The 17,831-nt window shown below is 40.1% G+C and overlaps 1 protein-coding gene across 1 annotated transcript; it reads left to right on the top strand.

The window, feature by feature from the left end:
* Positions 1-1,874: 1,874 nt before the first annotated feature.
* On the top strand, positions 1,875-15,548 carry C2H3orf49 (chromosome 2 C3orf49 homolog). Its single transcript, XM_071090111.1, has 5 exons — positions 1,875-1,999; positions 6,918-7,237; positions 11,285-11,409; positions 14,780-14,893; positions 15,348-15,548. Exons 1-5 carry the CDS (start codon positions 1,875-1,877, stop codon positions 15,546-15,548), a joined length of 885 nt encoding a protein of 294 aa, XP_070946212.1.
* Positions 15,549-17,831: the final 2,283 nt, after the last annotated feature.

The raw sequence follows: 17,831 nt of genomic DNA on the forward strand, positions 1-17,831 counted from the left end.
TTGCCCTGTTGCTAAAGAAATTATTCATTTATTCAAGCACCTATTACTTATTGTGCTCTGAGGATGCCAACAGATGAGGAAAAACAGACCAGGGAGGAGCACATGTCCATTTGGCCAAGGCATATTAGATACAGTGTACTTCAGAGCTTCTCAAATAAGGGGCAGAGGAACATCTGCACCCACTCTCCTAAAATATGGATTCCTGGGTCTCATTCTCTGCTGCAGCAGAATTTCTTTTTTTTTTTTTTTTTTTTTTGAGACGGAGTCTCGCTCTGCCGCCCAGGCTGGAGTGCAGTGGCCGGATCTCAGCTCACTGCAAGCTCCGCCTCCCGGGTTCCCGCCATTCTCCTGCCTCAGCCTCCCCAGTAGCTGGGACTGCAGGCGCCCGCCACCACGCCCGGCTAGTTTTTTGTATTTTTTAGTAGAGACGGGGTTTCACCATGTTAGCCAGGATGGTCTCGATCTCCCGACCTCGTGATCTGCCCGTCTCGGCCTCCCAAAGTGCTGGGATTACAGGCTTGAGCCACCGCGCCCGGCCCAGAATTTCTATTTCACTTGAATTTTGCTGTAAAACTATGACTTGGGCACTATGATTAGTCCCACTTTAGGGATGAGAAAACAAGTATGGATAGGTTAAAATGAATTGACCAAGGTCACATAGCTAAGCTAGAAATGAGAACTCAGGCATAATTCCCAAATCCACTCTCTTAGCCCCTCAACATTATACACTTCATTCTAGAGCATTTTAAAGCTCTTTGCCCCAGTACTGAAACATAGAAGACCCTCACTACTCCAAGTGCCGTCCAGCATCATCAGCATCACCTGGGGGTTTGTTAGGAGTGCAAATTCTTGGATCCCACCCCAGATGTACTGTATCGAAATCTGCATCTTAAAAAGACCTCCAGGAAATTTGTGCGCACTTGAAGGCTTGAGAAGTGTGCTCCAGATTATTGATTAATGCAAACACAGAAAGCAGAGTAATTGTTGTAACTCCCAGAACCTTTCTAGAGGAGTTTTTCTTGTTAAGCATCTGGTTATTTGACTGAACAACTCAAAGCGCGAGAGGGTGACAGGACTAAATCCTAGTGTCTGCTGCCACCTTGTGGTGAGAAATTCCATCCCAGGCAGAATTTGCTCTTCACCACGAAATAAACGTGGCAATGTTGGAAGGGAGGGGTGGTTCAAGGTCTTCAATTCAGCAATGTACTTTGAGAGACCACTACAAAATTCCAAGATGTAATGAAAACCACCCTTGGGGTACATTTTGAGATGTAATGAAAACCACCCTTGGGGTACATTTTGAGATGTCCAAACAACAACTGGCCTTGTCACATGTGTCCCACAGGACACAGAGAACATTCACCAGCTGTAGCTGAGAGATCTAACAGAAGCTCAACTTGTGTTAATCAACAGATCATTCGTATTCCTATAGGTGCCTTCCCCTTCAGAGGTCAAATATGACTTCTGAATGTGGTGGTCAATTAGTGCATGGGTGGTTTTTTTGTTGTTGTTTTGTTTTGTTTTGTTTTTTGCGATCCAAATGCCAGTGTTGATGCAATCAGATCATCATTTCTGCATTTGCCTTGTTCAAGAATCTGTGAAGTGTTCCACAAAGGTCCATGGAATTTCACACAGCTCAGTCAAATACATCATTGGTGACCTCTGTGAAGCTGTAAACAGGGCCAGTCCCACAAATAATGTCTTTGACACTTGGAAGGGAATAAGGGAAAGGCTCTAAAAATTTCCTACATATTTTATTCCAAATAGCCCACACTTTGACAGTACATTCAGTCACTAGATGATTTTGCATCGAAGTCTGTAAGTTCGAGAACTGAAACAGTCCAAAACGGCTACTACAGGTGAAGTTGACAGCAATGGCCCGACCTCAGCTGTATCTACCAGAACCCTTTAAGATTGCCTATGGAAAAGTTGGACAGTGCCGAAGATTCCAGCAACTCAAGAAGAAAAATGGCTCATTCAAAAGGAAGGGGATAGAAAGGTAGGTAACAGAGATTCATTTCCTTTTCTGTCAAATGAGAGTCTTTGGGTTTGGCATAGTGGCATGTCCTTTTAAGCATTACATTTAAAAATGAGGACTCTGGATGGATTGCTGGGGAGGGTACTGCATTGGATCAAGAAATCTAGTGCGACAATGTAAGGTTCATTTTATGATCAGAAAGGTCTTTATTGTAACAGGGAAAACATTTCCTTTACACTTGAAATTGAGTTTTAATGTGGCATAGGAGACTAAAATAAGTACTGATTCTATGTTGATATTTCAGCATCAGAATTTTAGACATCTCACATCCCATGAAAATACTGTTAGTTTGAAAAGTCATTAGTGCATTTTTCAAAATATGTCCACGATCAGTGCTTTCTTTTTCCTATCCCAGCAATTTGGGCTGCTGAAATATGTACTAATCACATTTCACTATGGACACATTGTTTAATTTAACGTTAAAACTGCCTTAGACCTGCTATATTTTTGTCAGTGACAAAACCTTACAGACAGGTATGAAACATCCAAAATATAATATATTTTAATTTGGAAAATCAGTGTGGCGATTTATTTTCCAATTTCTTTGCGCTTCTTTCTTACCAGGTCCATGGACTATAGTTCAGACATGTAGAAGTGAGGTGTTTTAATGAGTCCTGGAAGCATCGAAGACCAAGCTTAGGAACTTCCATGGACAAAATAAAATACTGCAGAGATTTCCACTTTCAGTGAAAAGTAGGAGCTCCGGGGGAAGCAATACAACCAAATAAATTCAGTACCAACACAAAAATATTAAAAAACATAAAAAGGGGAGGGTTCTGCTCGTATCAGAAGTTGCAGCAGTTGTATTCCTAGGCTCTGGAGCTAAATAACCTTTGTTAATTACGTTTTAGATAGATTGGAGATGAGAGTGGGGAGGATGGGAATGGGAAACAACTTCTAGAGATTCTGAGACGACTTAGAACTGGGCTTTTAACATGAGCGGTCTTCGAAATTCCTGAATCTTCTGAAATTGTATTTGCGTTGTTCTGTGTCAGAGTATGTATATGTGTGTACATGTTTATAGTAGTAGAATCACTTAAAAATTAAATTATTATTAAAGGAATCTCAGAGGGCTTTACGGGAGATTAATCCTAGCCCATAAGTTATCTTTGGGCAAATTAGGAAATGGTGCTCCCTCCTCAGGACATTTTACTGCCACCTGCCATAAAATCATTATAATAACTATACGCAAGTCTAACTATGAAATCGAATAGCACCCCCTGGAAGTCGTACATGTACAATTTGCAGAACCCTGCCCTTGGTCCCAGAAGGGAGGCTGCCAGCTTCTCTCTTATTTTGCCCTCTAGTGTGGGCTCTCTCCTTGCCTTTTACATTTTCTGCATTGTTCTGATCCACATGGTAATAAAAAGTATCATTTATTGAATGCATTTTAAGGTTCCAAACACATGAATTATTTCCCTTTATTTTCACAATTCTGAAAAGACTATGCCCATTTTCAAATGAGAAGATGAAAGCTTATAGAAGTTACCTAACATGCTCAAGGTCACAGAGTTGGGGATTGTCCCGAGTTGAACCAATACCATTGAACTCCAGTGTCCAGGCTCTCACTGAACTACTCCCCATGTATCATTACAGAAAAAGGCTGAATGATTTGGGTTCCGTTTAGAACAGTGTTTTCCTGGAGAGTAGTACATATGCTACTGATGATGGTACATGAGGTATTTTAGGTAATATATGAAGAACATTGTTAATGGTTATAAATTTGTTTTAATCCATATTAGAAATATATGTTATATATTTAATATAATGTAATAGCATAATATAAAACCTAGGATTTCACCCAGAGAAATGAAGACTTATGTTCATACAAAACCTATACACAAATGCTTATAGCAGCTTTATTCATAAGAGCCCCAAACTGGAAACAACCCAAATATCCTTCAATTAGTGAGTAGTTAAAGTGTGGTACATTCATATAATGGAGTATTACTCAGCAATAAAAAGATATGAACAATTAATACACAAAACCTGGATGAATGCTCAGAGAATTATGCTGAGTGAAAAAAGCGTATCTCAAAATATTACATGATGTATATTTCCATTTACATAACATTCTTGAAAGGACAAGAATTACACACACAGAAGACAGATTCGTGGATGCCAGTTTAAGAAAGGGGGGACCACTGCTTTTGGTGTATTAGACATGAAGTCCTTGCCCATGCCTATGTCCTGAATGGTATTACCTAGGTCTTCTTCTAGGGTTTTTATGGTTTTAGGTCTAACATTTAAGTCTCTAATCCATCTTGAATTAATTTTCGTATAAGGAGTAAGGAAAGGATCCAGTTTCAGCTTTCTACTTATGGCTAGCCATAAGTAGAAAGCAACGGCAACAAAAGCCAAAATTGACAAATGGGATCTAATTAAACTAAAGAGCTTCTGCACAGAAAAAGAAACTACCATCAGAGTGAACAGGCAACTTACAGAATGGGAGAAAATTTTTGCAATCTACTCGTCTGACAAAGGGCTAATATCCAGAACCTATAAAGAACTCAATCAAATTTACAAGAAAAAAACAAACAACCCCATCAAAAAGTGGGCAAAGGATATGAACAGACACTTCTCAAAAGAAGACATTCATACAGCCAGCACACACATGAAAAAATGCTCATTATCACTCGCCATCAGAGAAATGCAAATGAAAACCACAATGAGATACCATCTCACACCAGTTAGAATGGCAATCATGAAAAAATCAGGAAACAACAGGTGCTGGAGAGGATGTGGAGAAATAGGAACACTTTTACACTGTTGGTGGGACTGTAAACTAGTTCAACCGTTGTGGAAAACAGTATGGCGATTCCTCGAGGATCTAGAGCTAGAAATACCATTTGACCCAGCCATCCCATTACTGGGTATATACCCAAAGGATTATAAGTCATGCTGCTATAAAGACACATGCACACGTATGTTTATTGTGGCACTATTCACAATAGCAAAGACTTGGAATCAACCCAAATGTCCATCAGTGACAGACTGGATGAAGAAAATGTGGCACATTACACCATGGAATACTATGCGGCCATAAAAAAGGATGAGTTCGTGTCCTTTGTAGGGACATGGATGCAGCTGGAAACCATCATTCTCAGCAAACTATCGCAAGAACAGGAAACCAAATACTGCATGTTCTCACTCATAGGTGGTAATTGAACAATGAGATCACTTGGACTCGGGAAGGGGAACATCACACACCGGGTCCTATTGTGGGGAGGGGGGAGAAGGGAGGGATAGCATTAGGAGATATACCTAATGTAAATGATGAGTTAATGGGTACAGCACACCAACATGGCACATGTATACATATGTAACAAACCTGCACGTTGTGCACATGTACCCTAGAACTTAAAGTATAATAAAAAAATTAAATTAAAAAAAAAAAAAGAAAGGGGGGACCAGTGGAAAGTGGGTGTGGCTATAAAACATGAGGGATCCTGGTGTTACTGGAAATGTTCCGTATCCTGACTGTATCAATGTCAACATGCTGGTTGTGAAAATACAGTTTTGCAAAATGTCACCATTTGGGAAAACTAGGTAAAGAGCACACAGAATCTCCCTGTATTTCTTTCTTTCTTTTCTTTCTTTTTTTTTTTTTTTTTTTTTTTGAGATGGAGTCTCGCTCTGTCACCCAGGCTGGAGTGCAGTGGTGTGATCTTGGCTCACTGCAAACTCTGCCTCCCGGGTTCCCGCCATTCTCCCGCCTCAGCCTCCCCAGTAGCTGGGACTACAGGCACCCGCTACCACGCCCGGCTAATTTTTTGTGTTTTTAGTAGAGACGGGGTTTCACCGTGTTAGTCAGGATGGTCTGGATTTCCTGAGCTGGTGATCCGTCCGCCTCGGCCTCCTAACGTGATGGGATTACAGGCTTGAGCCACCGCGCCCGGCCCCCTCCCTCTATTTCTTACAACTGCATGTGAAACTATAATGATCTCGACATTAAAGTTTTAATTTTAAAAAATACCGAAATTTCATGGGTATTATTACTTGGAGTGAAGCTAACAAAAAATAGTTAATTGAGGAAGAATATTAGGTAATAATTGTATCACGGTATAGGTGATATTCTAGCATAGTGGTTAACAACACAGACCTCAGAATCAGATAATCTGGACATAAATTATATTTAACCTCTCCAAGCTTTAATTTCTTCATGTGTGAAGTAGAGATGAGAACATAAAGATTAAATTATATTATACACATGAAAGCATTTGGAAGAGTGTTTAGCACACAGAAAGCTATCAGGAAATGTTGTCTATTGTTTAGTCTATTGCATATAATAAAATATGCCAAAATTATGAAGATGGTACACGTAGTCGCTATATATGAATTTATAGTATGTTATCTAAATGAGTGTTTTATGTAAATGCAGTATTTATGGGGCCTTGGAGTTTACTCCTTATTGACTACCCTAGCAGACTCTCTCATCTTCTGTTACTTTCACTTTGAAACTGCCAAATCTAGCAAAAACTATCTCAAACTATCATTGAAATAAGATTGCCAATTTGCCAATGTAAGTTCATGGATTCCAACAGTCAGACCTGGATTAAAGTCTGCATTCAGTCCTTGGTCAATTAATTTAACCTATGTCTCAGTTTACTCATAAGTAAAATGAAGCTAATAATATAACCTACCTCTAACAGTATTGTGTTTAAATTAAATAGCAGCCAGATTACTATAATTTGATAACAAAACACCAAGTAGTTGCTTTGGCTTTATTTTTCTGTGATTTGATTCTTGGTCTTCAATTTAATTTTTTTTTTCTGAATTGTATAATTGGTTCACATTTGAGGTTTGTGTTTTAATGATTCAAATTATTCATTTTTAACTTTTCAGTTTCCCTAATATGAGTCATTTTTATTTTGTTTAGATGGCATAGAGCTGTGTCTACCAACTTACTAAAACAAAATGTATTGGTCCCTAAAGAGGAGTCATCCAGTGATAGTGACATGGGATTTCATGAAAGTCAACAAAATCAGAAAAGAAATTTGATGACGAAAGTGAAGACTGCTTTTGGGAGGATGCTGTCCTACAAGTGTAGAAGCAAGCTAGCAAGTGCCAGCAAAGAGGGCTCCACTGACCATAAGGAAGCCCTACTGTCAAACATGCAGAGCCTTCTCCCTAGGATTGTCAAGGAGCTTCCATCTCCCAAGTTATTTACAGCAAAAATGAGAAAGCTTTCAGAGAATGGTAATCAAATTCGGGCAATTTGTCACTGGGTTGAGGCCAAGAGGAAGAGTGAAATTAGGATGGATTATCTTGCTACAAAAGTATGGCAGCCCTGAGGAGCTTGTCTGAAATGCAGAATCTCAGGCTCTACCTGGGACCTTCTGAGTCAGAAGCCACACTTTAGCAAGATCCTCAGTTGGCTTGTATGTTCATACTGTGTGTGTGTGTGTGTGTGTGTGTGTGTGTGTGTGTGTGTGTGTGTGTGTTTTAGATGGAATCTCGCTCTATCACCCAGGCTGTAGTGCGGAGGCATAATCTCGGCTCACTGCAACCTCTGCCTTCTGGGTTCAAGCAATTTTCCTCTCTCAGCCTCCTGAGTAGCTGGAACTACAGGAGTGTGCCACCACACCCAGCTAAATTTTGTATTTTTACTAGAGATAAGGTTTCACCCTGTTGGCCAGGCTGGTCTCGAACTCCTGACCTCAGGTGATCCATTTGCCTTGGCCTCCCAAAGTGCTGGGATTACAGGTGTGAGCCCCATGCCTCACCTTGTTCATACCTTTTGAGAAGCACTGAATTGGATTGCCTCAGAGGTTCCTCCCAGTTCAATTAAACAGTTTTCTAATCAGTTTAAAATCACTTTTTATTTAAATATATGTGTGTGTATATTCATATATACATTATATATAATTTATATATATATGAAAATCAAACTCAAGCGGGATTTTTGTTTTGTTTCTGGAAAAAGTAGTGATGCAGACTTTCACATGGCTACTTCTAACAGTGGAGGGGGTAGTGGAAATTAAATGAAAAAAATGTACAACTGGTAAGTCATAAAGAATGCTCACTTTTATTGCATCTACTTTCTATGTACTGTGTGGAAGAATCAATATTTGAACTGTTAATTTTAAGTCGTTTTTGCAACTAGTAATAATGCCATTTGGCATCCTATGGGTCATGACTAACAATACTACCAATGTTTGTATTCTCATCTGTAGCTTTTCAAAAAATAAATGGAGTCTAGGCTGGGAGCAGTGGCTCACGCCTGTAATCCCAGCTCTTTGGAAGGCTGAAGCAGGTGGATCACTTGAGCCCAGGAGTTTGAGACCAGCCTGGGCAACCTGGTGAAACCATCTCTACCAAAAATATAAAAAAAAAATTAGTCAGGCATGGTGGCATGTGCCCGTAGTCCCTACTAGGGGAGCTGAGGTGGGCGAATCGCTTGAATCTGGGAGGCAGAGATTGCAGTGAGCTGAGATTGTGCCACTGCACTCCAGCCTGGGTGACAGAAAGAGACCCTGTCTCAAAAAAAAAAAAAAAAAAAAGAAGAAAGAGTCTATTTTTATAGCACTTTTATATTTACAGAAAAATTAAACAGAAAATGTAGAGTTCCCATGTATACCTTCCCTTCCCTGATCCCCACAGCTCCTATTATTAACATATTGCCTTAGTGTGGTACATTTACAATCGATGAACCAATATTAATATATTATTATTATTAACTGAAGTTATAGTTTACATTATGGTTCCCCCTTTATATTGTGCAGTTCTGTGGGATTTGACAAATACCTACTTTTATGTCATACCCTGTCATAACAGGCATCCACCATTACAGTATCATACAGAATAATTTCACTGCTTTATATATCCTCTGTAGCTTTTTAATGTCTTTCACAGCACAGAATCAGGAAACACACAGCCCTTATAGTGTATGTAAATATACATACAACTTCACATTTTACACACCATGATCAGGCAGCAAAACTGATGTGTGCTTTTCCCAGGAAAAAAAAAAAAAAAGAAAATCTTGGTGGTTTCCAGCCGACTAATTTCAAACAAACTCTCTGTTCTGGAAAAAGCAGTCACTAATACAAGCATCCAAGCATCTAGCAATTACCTGGTATGGATTGAGCTGTATATTTCTGTTGAAAATAACAAAGAGGATATGCTTCTATATTGCTGGGGCTGGAATTGAAGAATCCAGCAGAAAACAGAGGATCAAATTTCTACTCTTAATCTGTGCACTGGTTTATTTTTGTCTTAGTTGGAATAACAAATATCAACTAAGATTTCTCCAGAAAATATACTCATCCTTTAGGATGTAGTTCAAACATTAATACCCTTTGTTGTAGCCCAAAATCAGTTGCTCTTCCCCGCTGACCTTCAAAACATGTTTTTATATATTTAACAAATATCTGCTAAGTACTTATTATATGACAGCCACAATATTTGGATAGAGTAGCACATAAAACAGCCATGGTCCCTGCCTCATGGAGTTATAGCATAGAGGGGCTTTCAAACATGCAGAAAATTACATTTGTTCCAAAGGAGCACAGGATGCTATTGAAAGAAATCATGGGTGCTCTAACTTTAGGGGAGGGGTCTCAGGAAAGGCTTCCCCAAGGAAGGGACAATTAAATTGAGATCTGAAGGATGTCTAAGACATAAGGATGGCTTACACAAGGTGGAGGGGGGAGAACAGTTTCCCAGGAATAAGGGAGAGCATGTTCAAGTCACAATATCAAGAGATCACCAGGCACAATTTAGCAATGAAAGAAATCCAGCAGAGGTTGGAACACAGAGAGCTAAGGAGAGGCTGGTTGAATTAGGTAGTAAGGGTGTCTGTCACAGGACACATTGAGAATTTTTAACTTTCTTCTAAGGGTGATAAGAAACCATTGGGTACTTTCAAGCTGGGGATTTATATAATCTGATTTGCATTCTTAAAAGATAGCTTTGGCTGCATAGTGTAGATTGCATTGGATGAGGGTAAGCGCAAATGCAGGAAGAACAATAAGCACCCGTACATTCTTTCAGGCAAAGAATGACATTAGCTTGGATTAGTCATGACAGTGGGAATGGGGAGATAAAGGGAGAAATAAGCATAGATAGAAGTTACAAGATTTGGGGAAGAGTTGGACAGTGAAGGGTGGGGGAGAGGGAAGAATTTCTGGATTGACCACTTGCTTTGAAGGTGGAGGCATCATTCACTAAGATAAGGAGCAATGGACCTGGATTGAAAAATAAGTCATGAGTTCTGGCTAGACTTGCTGACTTGAGGTCCCTGCCGAATAGCCAAGTGGAGGTGTCAAGTAGGCTAATGTATTCTCTGAGGGTCCCAGAGAAGTCCTTATCAGTAGACTTTAAGCAACAAGATGATTTTAGGTGTGCACACAGCATGAAGGAATAGCGTAACACACAGCAAATTGCAAACACCCTTTCCCCAATGCTGTCATCAAGGAAAATGTCTCATTTAGTGACCCCCTTTATTAAGAAAAAGAGAGTACCTGTAGTCCCAGCTACTCGGGAGGCTGAGGCAGGAGAATAGCTTGAACCCAGGAGGCGGAACGTGCAGTGAGCCGAGATCACACCACTGCACTCCAGCCTGGGTGACAGAGGGAGACTCTGTCTCAAAAGAAAAAAAAAAAGAAAAAGAAAGAGAGTAATCTTAGGTTTAGTGCCTTCTGCAAAAAATAACATAGCTTTGTTTTTAGCATAGTGATTTTAATGCCTATTTATAATACTAGTCTTAAATTTATGGTAGTGTTTTAGAGTTTCCTTTATAAATACATTTATTGAGTTAAGCACTGAATTGATGTGTTTTAAAATGTTAAGGAATCCAAGGTTCCCTGGCTCCTGGATATAGGAAAGATGAATCAATGATATGTAAATGACTGAGTCTTGAGCCACATTTCTTGAAAATAGAGAGAAAATTTGCTTTAATCCACAATGAATACCCAAGAGAGGGTCTTGCATAGTAGAGGATTACTTTTCTAATTCCACAATGGTTCAGGGGAAAAACTTAAATCTCGAAGAGAGAGAGAGGTGGCTACCTTGTCAAAGATTGGGCTGGTGTCCACTGAGGTCATGACCATAACAAAAGGCAAATGTTGGCAGGAGAAAATGTAAGATTGGGAAGAGCAAATCCATTTTTTATTTTTAACTCTAAAGAAAAAAAGCCACTGAAGCAGCATGTGATGCTGTCTTCTAAGAATACTGTATTTTTAATAGGAAAAATGTGTTCCTCATTGTGATCCTTACAGATTCCTTTTTCCCCCTTTCTCTAAGCGACTATACAACTTGATGTTGTAGAGGCAGAGACAGAGGAGATAACCCAGGGAAATACACTCCTTCGGGCCAGGAGAACCACCAAGCGGTTATCTGTGACATCTCTTCCTTCAGGACTACAAAAGGTAAAACGCTAAACAAATTTGCCTCTAAAGACTTACATATAACTCAATGTTTAGAGATTTTGTGAAAACCAAGTTCTGTCCTACCATAAGTCCTCCACGATAAGCCTTTAAATCTGCTGCTTCTGTCTCCTTTCCAAGAATTTAGGGTACTCCCTGGGTCAGATTCTTCTACTTCTATGCTCAAACTGTTCAGCTTCTACTACATCTGGGCAACAGTGGAGTTTGGATATTTGTAACTGACTTTCTCACTCTTCAAATGTTAGTATATTAGCATTCTGGCCTATCTGTGCATACTATGTGGAGTGGAACTCATTAGACCAGCACTGTCCAATGCAACTTTCCGTGAAGATGCAAGTATACATTGTCCAATATAGTAGCTGTTAGCCACACTGAAATGTGGTCAGTGCAATTGAGGAACTGAATTTTTAATCTTAATTTTCATTGAAATTAAAATGTAAATAGCCATATGTACAACACAGAAAATGCAGTGTAGATGATCTAGGACGCTCCAAACCAATGCTTTTACTTATCCATAGGTATGCATGGGTTTTTGTGTGTTTGTTTTGAGGCAGAGTCTCGCTCTGTCGCTCGCCCAGGTTGGAGTGCAGTGGCACAATTTTGGCTCACTGCAACCTCTGTCTCCTGGGTTCAAGCAATTCTCTTACCTCAGCCTCCTATCTAGCTGGGACTACCGGCATGCACAACCATGCCTGGCTAATTTTTGTAGTTTTAGTAGAGACAGGGTTTCGCCATGTTGGCCAGGCTCGTCTCGAACTCCTGGTCTCAAGTGATCCACCTGCCTTGGTCTCCCAAAGTGCTGGAATTACAGATGTAAGCCACTGTGACCGGCCATGCATGTATGTTTGATCCTAAATTGCCCAGTCTGTTTTTCAAAAATAGAACCATGGACTATTATTATTTTAGATATAAGACTTACCTTAAAGCTATGTTCCAAACTCTGTTCTAAGTGCTTTAAAAATATCAACTCGGATAATGCTTACAACAGCCCTATAATGTAGGTAGCAATATTATCCTTATTTTAGGGATGGTACTGAGTGTTTAAGTAATTTGCCCATGTAAGTGACAGAGCCAAGTTTCAAACCCAGGAAGACCTGGCTCTAGAGTCCTTAGTAGTAATTGCTATGCTATAGACTAACTGTACTGTCCAAATATGCTAGTCAATAGCTGAATGTCACTACCTATGTTAATTAAAATTAAATACAATTAAAAGTTCAGTTCCCCAGTTGCACTAGCTACATTTCAAATGGCCAATAATTGCACCTAGTTAGTGGCTGTCCTATACAGCACAGATAGAGCACAGCACATTTCCATCTTCACAGAAAGTTCCACTGAACAGTACTGCTCTGGAACACCACTGTCAGAGTGCACTGATATTAGTTTTGAATTTTTGCCTTTTGTGTGCTAGGTTCGTATTTAGTGTGCCCATATTATGTTTTAGGCAGTTTGTAGGTTTGGGGTGGGGAGTATAGGGTGATCCAATGGACATGGTCTTGCTTCTGTGGAACTTACAATCAAATAGAGGAGATACACATTAAACCATAGTGCCACACAGCAGTGGAGTAAGGATAATCTTTTGAACAAATGTTGCTGGAACAAGTGGGCATTCATATAGGAAAAAAATGAAAATTGATCCCTGTCTCACACCATATACAAAAATTAATTTCTGTTCAGTTATAGATTTAAGTGGAAAAGGCAGAAACCTTAAAACTCCTGGAGGACAATAAGAATATCTTCATGACTTCAGCATAAAGACTTTTAGGACACACATAACACTAACCATAAAGATAAAGATGGGGCAATTTGGCTATGATTAAGAATTTCTTTCCATCAAATGGTGTTAGATCAGAGGTTGTCAACTAGCTATGAAAATGGTTTGTTTAGCCCTCAGAATGTTCTCAAAAATGTATTTGAATTGGCTGGGTGTGGTGGCTCATGTCTATAATCCTGGCACTTTTGAAGGCTGGTGAGGGAGGATCACTTGAGCTCGGGAGGTCGATACCAGCCTGGGCAACATGGCAAAACCCCACCTCTACAAAAAAATATAAAAATTAGCTGGGCATGGTGGTGTACACTTTTAGTCCCAGCTCCTCAGGAGGCTGAGGTGGGAGGATCACTGGAGCCTACAGAGGTTGAGGCTTTAGTGAGCCATGATCATGCCACTGCTCTCCAGCGCAGGCAACAGAGTGAGACCTCATCTTAAAATCTATATATGTATTTGAATTAATTGTCCACATTTAAAAATTAGGATATTTCAAATAAAATTCTGGGTTTTCAACTTTCTTTTGAAAAATAAAAAGATTTGAAAATACTAGGCCAATTCCTCAAGGCAACAAGCAGGAGCTGCACCAAGGTACTGCAGGAGGTGTGTTCTCTTCAGTCCATACCAGCCCCAACTAGTCCTGCTTTGCAAAACTTGCCTAGGCACTAGATTTTGCCGTAGTTGTATTCAATAAACACAGACATAATGTAGTAACTGCCAAGTATGCTAGTATGCTAGGTGCTTAACAGGAAGAAGTACTGGATTTTATGAAAGAGAAAAAAGAGGGGTCTTTCTTTAGCTAGATCAGGGAAGATTCTGCAAGTGACATTTGAGGTGGGCAAGCTGGCAGGGTAGCAGTGGTTCAGCAGACTCCATTTGTAAAGGCAAAGGGTAGGACCCAGATCTGGTCCCATATCCTACTTTGTGTAGGTCTCACAATAGTCCTAATGTGAATTATTAAGCACAAGGGGAAGGAAGAGTAAACTCAATAAGACTAAAAAGGGCGTATTAGCTTGGAGCCATGACCTGGGAATGATTTCCAATTGCAACACTATTAGGACAGGTACTTGTAACCAGTAAGCCAGGGATAATGGGAAAAGTATCAGGCATGGGGTGAAAAGAACCCAGAGCTTTCTTTTTATGTTTGAAGATATGACTGCCATGAAAATAAGGAAACCTGCAGAAACGAGACCAAATTAACAACTAGATTCACTGATAATGAGCTTTCTGGGGCACTGGTCCACAACGGCCCCACACTGTCACTGTGCCCGGCAGCTGCAGAGGCAATTTCTTCTTCTTCCCCTTATGAAGACCTGCAGACCTGCTTTTTTCCTGATGCTGTATATTCTTTCAGAGTCAGACAATCTCATTTCTCTGTACCCTGTAGATCTCTTCAAAGAGAGCTCTGGGCACAAAGAAGATACTTGGGTGTGGAGAATAATATGAATACAGCCTCCAACCCAATATTGTTATGTGGCAAATGTTCAGTTTATAAGAGAATGTCCCGAAGGTGAGAACTCTTGTTAAAGCACCATCACAAAAATAATGTTGGTAGTTCCTAATCTGATGTGTTTTGCATTTTTACCATAGGGGCCATATTCACCAAAAAAGAGACCACACTTTCCAGCACTTAAAAAGAAGAAGCATGGCATGAAAAACATCCTTCGAAAATCAGATTTGACAGTAGGAAAGCTTCAAATGCAGGTAGTGGACAAAGGCTTTTAACTTTTGAATCTCAGAAGCATCAGAGAACCAGGCTTAACCAAACGCACAGCCCTATTAGACAGCATGGGTGGGATGAAATTAATGATTAGCATTAAGAAATAATGTTAGTAGGGGGGCATTCTGAAAGTGGCTAAAGGATTGCTAAGGACACCTAGGATGATGCTGTGTACCTGATAAATATTAAATGAATTCAATTAAAGTGAAGGCATATACATAGGTTTCTTTTCAGAAGAACTGAGATCATCTTTATCACTGGGTGGTAAATGTACGCTTTCAAGCTCCATTTGCTATGACTTGAATTAGAATAATATTTTAAGACTTGCAAAATGTCCACCAGTTCCAGAACTCTTCTCTTGGGAAAAGCAACTATCCCTTTGATTTTGACAAGGCTTTCCAAAAAATGGCTTCATTTCTTGGTATTTATCTGTCATAGGTGGATGACCTCATAGAAACAGTGACTGATAAATCCATGAAGTTATTGGCCCAAAGACATGCTGAGCTTCAACGGTGTGAGTTTCTGGGGGATGAAATTCTTCAGTCTTCTAAACAGTTCCAGAGGATATCCAAGAGAACCATGAGGAAGTATAAATTTAAAAATGTGTGTTTCCCATGTACCTGCTGCTGCTGCTTCTGACTTTGTTCCTGATTCTTTAAAAGTTATCTTCCCGGCCGGGCGCGGTGGCTCAAGCCTGTAATCCCAGCACTTTGGGAGGCCGAGACGGGCGGATCACGAGGTCAGGAGATCGAGACCATCCTGGCTGACACGGTGAAACCCCGTCTCTACTAAAAAATACAAAAAACTAGCCGGGCGAGGTGGCGGGCGCCTGTAGTCCCAGCTACTCGGGAGGCTGAGGCAGGAGAATGGCGTAAACCCGGGAGGTGGGGCTTGCGGTGAGCTGAGATCCGGCCACTGTACTCCAGCCTGGGCGACACAGCGAGACTCCGTCTCAAAAAAAAAAAAAAAAAGTTATCTTCCCTAGGCTGGGCGTGGTGGCTCACGCCTGTAATCTCAGCACTTTGGGAGGCCGAGGCAGGCAGATCCTTTGAGGTCTGGAGTTCAAAACCAGCCTGGCCAACATGGTGAAACCCCATCTCTACTAAAAATACAAAAATTAGCCAGGTGTGGTGGCAGGCGCCTATAATCCCAGCTATTCGGGGGGCTGAGACAGGAGAATTGCTTGAACCTGGGAGGCAGAGGCTGCAGTGAGCCGAGATCGCACCACTGCACTACAGCCTGGGTGACAGCGCAAGACTCCATCTCAAAAATAAATAAATAAAAGTTATCTTCCAAGAGACTCTTATCTTTACTTAATCCTGAAAAAATCTCTCTAGTGAATTAATCAATGGGGGTGGGGATGGGGAGACAGCATTTAAAAAAAATTCTACCCAATAGTCCTTTAAAAAATAAATATCTTTTTTGAAAAACTGGTATTTGTCTGGGGCACAGTGGCTCATGCCTATACTCCCAGCACTTTGGGAGGCTGAGGTGGGTGGATCACGTGAACCCAGGAGTTTGAGACCAGCTTGGGCAATATAGTGAGAATCTGTTACTACAAAAAACTTTTAAAAATTAGCTGGGTATGGTGATGTGTTGCCTGTAGTCCCAGCTACTTGGGAGGCTGACATAGAAGAATTGCTTAAGCCTGGGAGGTCAAGGCTACAGTGAGCTGTGATCAAGCCACTACACTCCAGCCTGGATGACAGGGCAAGACCCTGTCTCAGAAAAGAAAAAAAAAATTGATTTTTAATTCTGAGTCAATATAGGCAAATTGTTGTTTCATAATTTTTACTAATAATGGAAAATAGAAACATTTGTCGCAGCATAGCAATTCTGCAAAGAAATTTCTCCCATGACTTGCCAGATGAAATTAGAGGAAGTATTTATAGGTATTATGACACTTTTAATACGACTACAACTGCGCTAATTTTAAACTTTCATTTTTAAGATAAAAATTATTATTAAAATTACAAAAATATAACATCATTAAGGTATGATTCATGCAAAGTGTCATGTTTCTTAACTAAAATAAATGGATAAGGATGGAGCCGAACAAGTATTACACGTATAATGAAATACTTAAGAAAATCACAAGTGATTCAGCCTTAGCTTAATTTTTAAAAAGATAATAAATTCTTTATGCAAGACAATCTTTTTTTTTTTTTAGATGGAGTTTCACTCTTATTGCCCAGGCTGGAGTGCAATGGCGCAATCTTGGTTTACTGCAACCTTTGCCTCCTGGGTTCAAATGATTCTCCTTCCTCAGCCTCCTGAGTAGCTGGGATTATAGGCAGGTGCCACCATACCCGGCTAATTTTGTATTTTTTTCAGTAGAGATGGGGTTTCTTCGTGTTGGTCAGGTTGGTCTCGAACTCCTGACCTCAGGTGATCTGCCTGCGTTGGCCTCCCAAAGTGCTGGGATTACAGACGTGAGCCACCGCGCCTGGCCTATGCAAGACAATCTTAACAAACTATTTACTTCAAACAACTCTTCACTTTATCAGTACATTTTTTTCTACTGAAAATGATTCCTAAAGAACAAAACAGTAGAGAAAAGATATCAACAAAACATTTGAGAATTATATTCCTCACATATTAAGGCGAGATATAGAAAGTAATGCGCATTATTTTACTTTGCATCTTATAATTACCTCTCATACCAGTGACTTTTAACAGCCTGGAACCTCTCTATACAATAAGCATACACCACAAACATTTTGCATGTAATTTCACAGATTCATGGCCCTCCTAAAGCCTCTTCATAGACTCCATTTTCAGAAGTGTAACCATTTCCAGAAATTGGCCCATTTTCCCAGTACATCCTAGAAATGCCAACTTCTAACAATTTTCAACTTATTTTGTAAGCCAATCAATGTTACCAGTTAAAAACTACCTGGAATATTAATGAGCACAAACATA

This window comes from Macaca nemestrina, chromosome 2, assembly GCF_043159975.1.
Source record: "Macaca nemestrina isolate mMacNem1 chromosome 2, mMacNem.hap1, whole genome shotgun sequence".
NCBI classification, from domain to species: Eukaryota; Metazoa; Chordata; class Mammalia; order Primates; family Cercopithecidae; genus Macaca; species Macaca nemestrina.

What these genes read in the sequence shown, in the direction of transcription:
- C2H3orf49 (XM_071090111.1), top strand. Translation starts at nt 1,875, where the DNA reads ATGGCCCGACCTCAGCTGTATCTACCAGAACCCTTTAAGATTGCCTAT. An exon ending in AAAAGGAAGGGGATAGAAAG is followed by an intron (nt 2,000 to 6,917) that starts GTAGGTAACAGA and finishes TATTTTGTTTAG; the next exon opens with ATGGCATAGAGCTGTGTCTA. An exon ending in TTCCTTCAGGACTACAAAAG is followed by an intron (nt 11,410 to 14,779) that starts GTAAAACGCTAA and finishes TTTTTACCATAG; the next exon opens with GGGCCATATTCACCAAAAAA.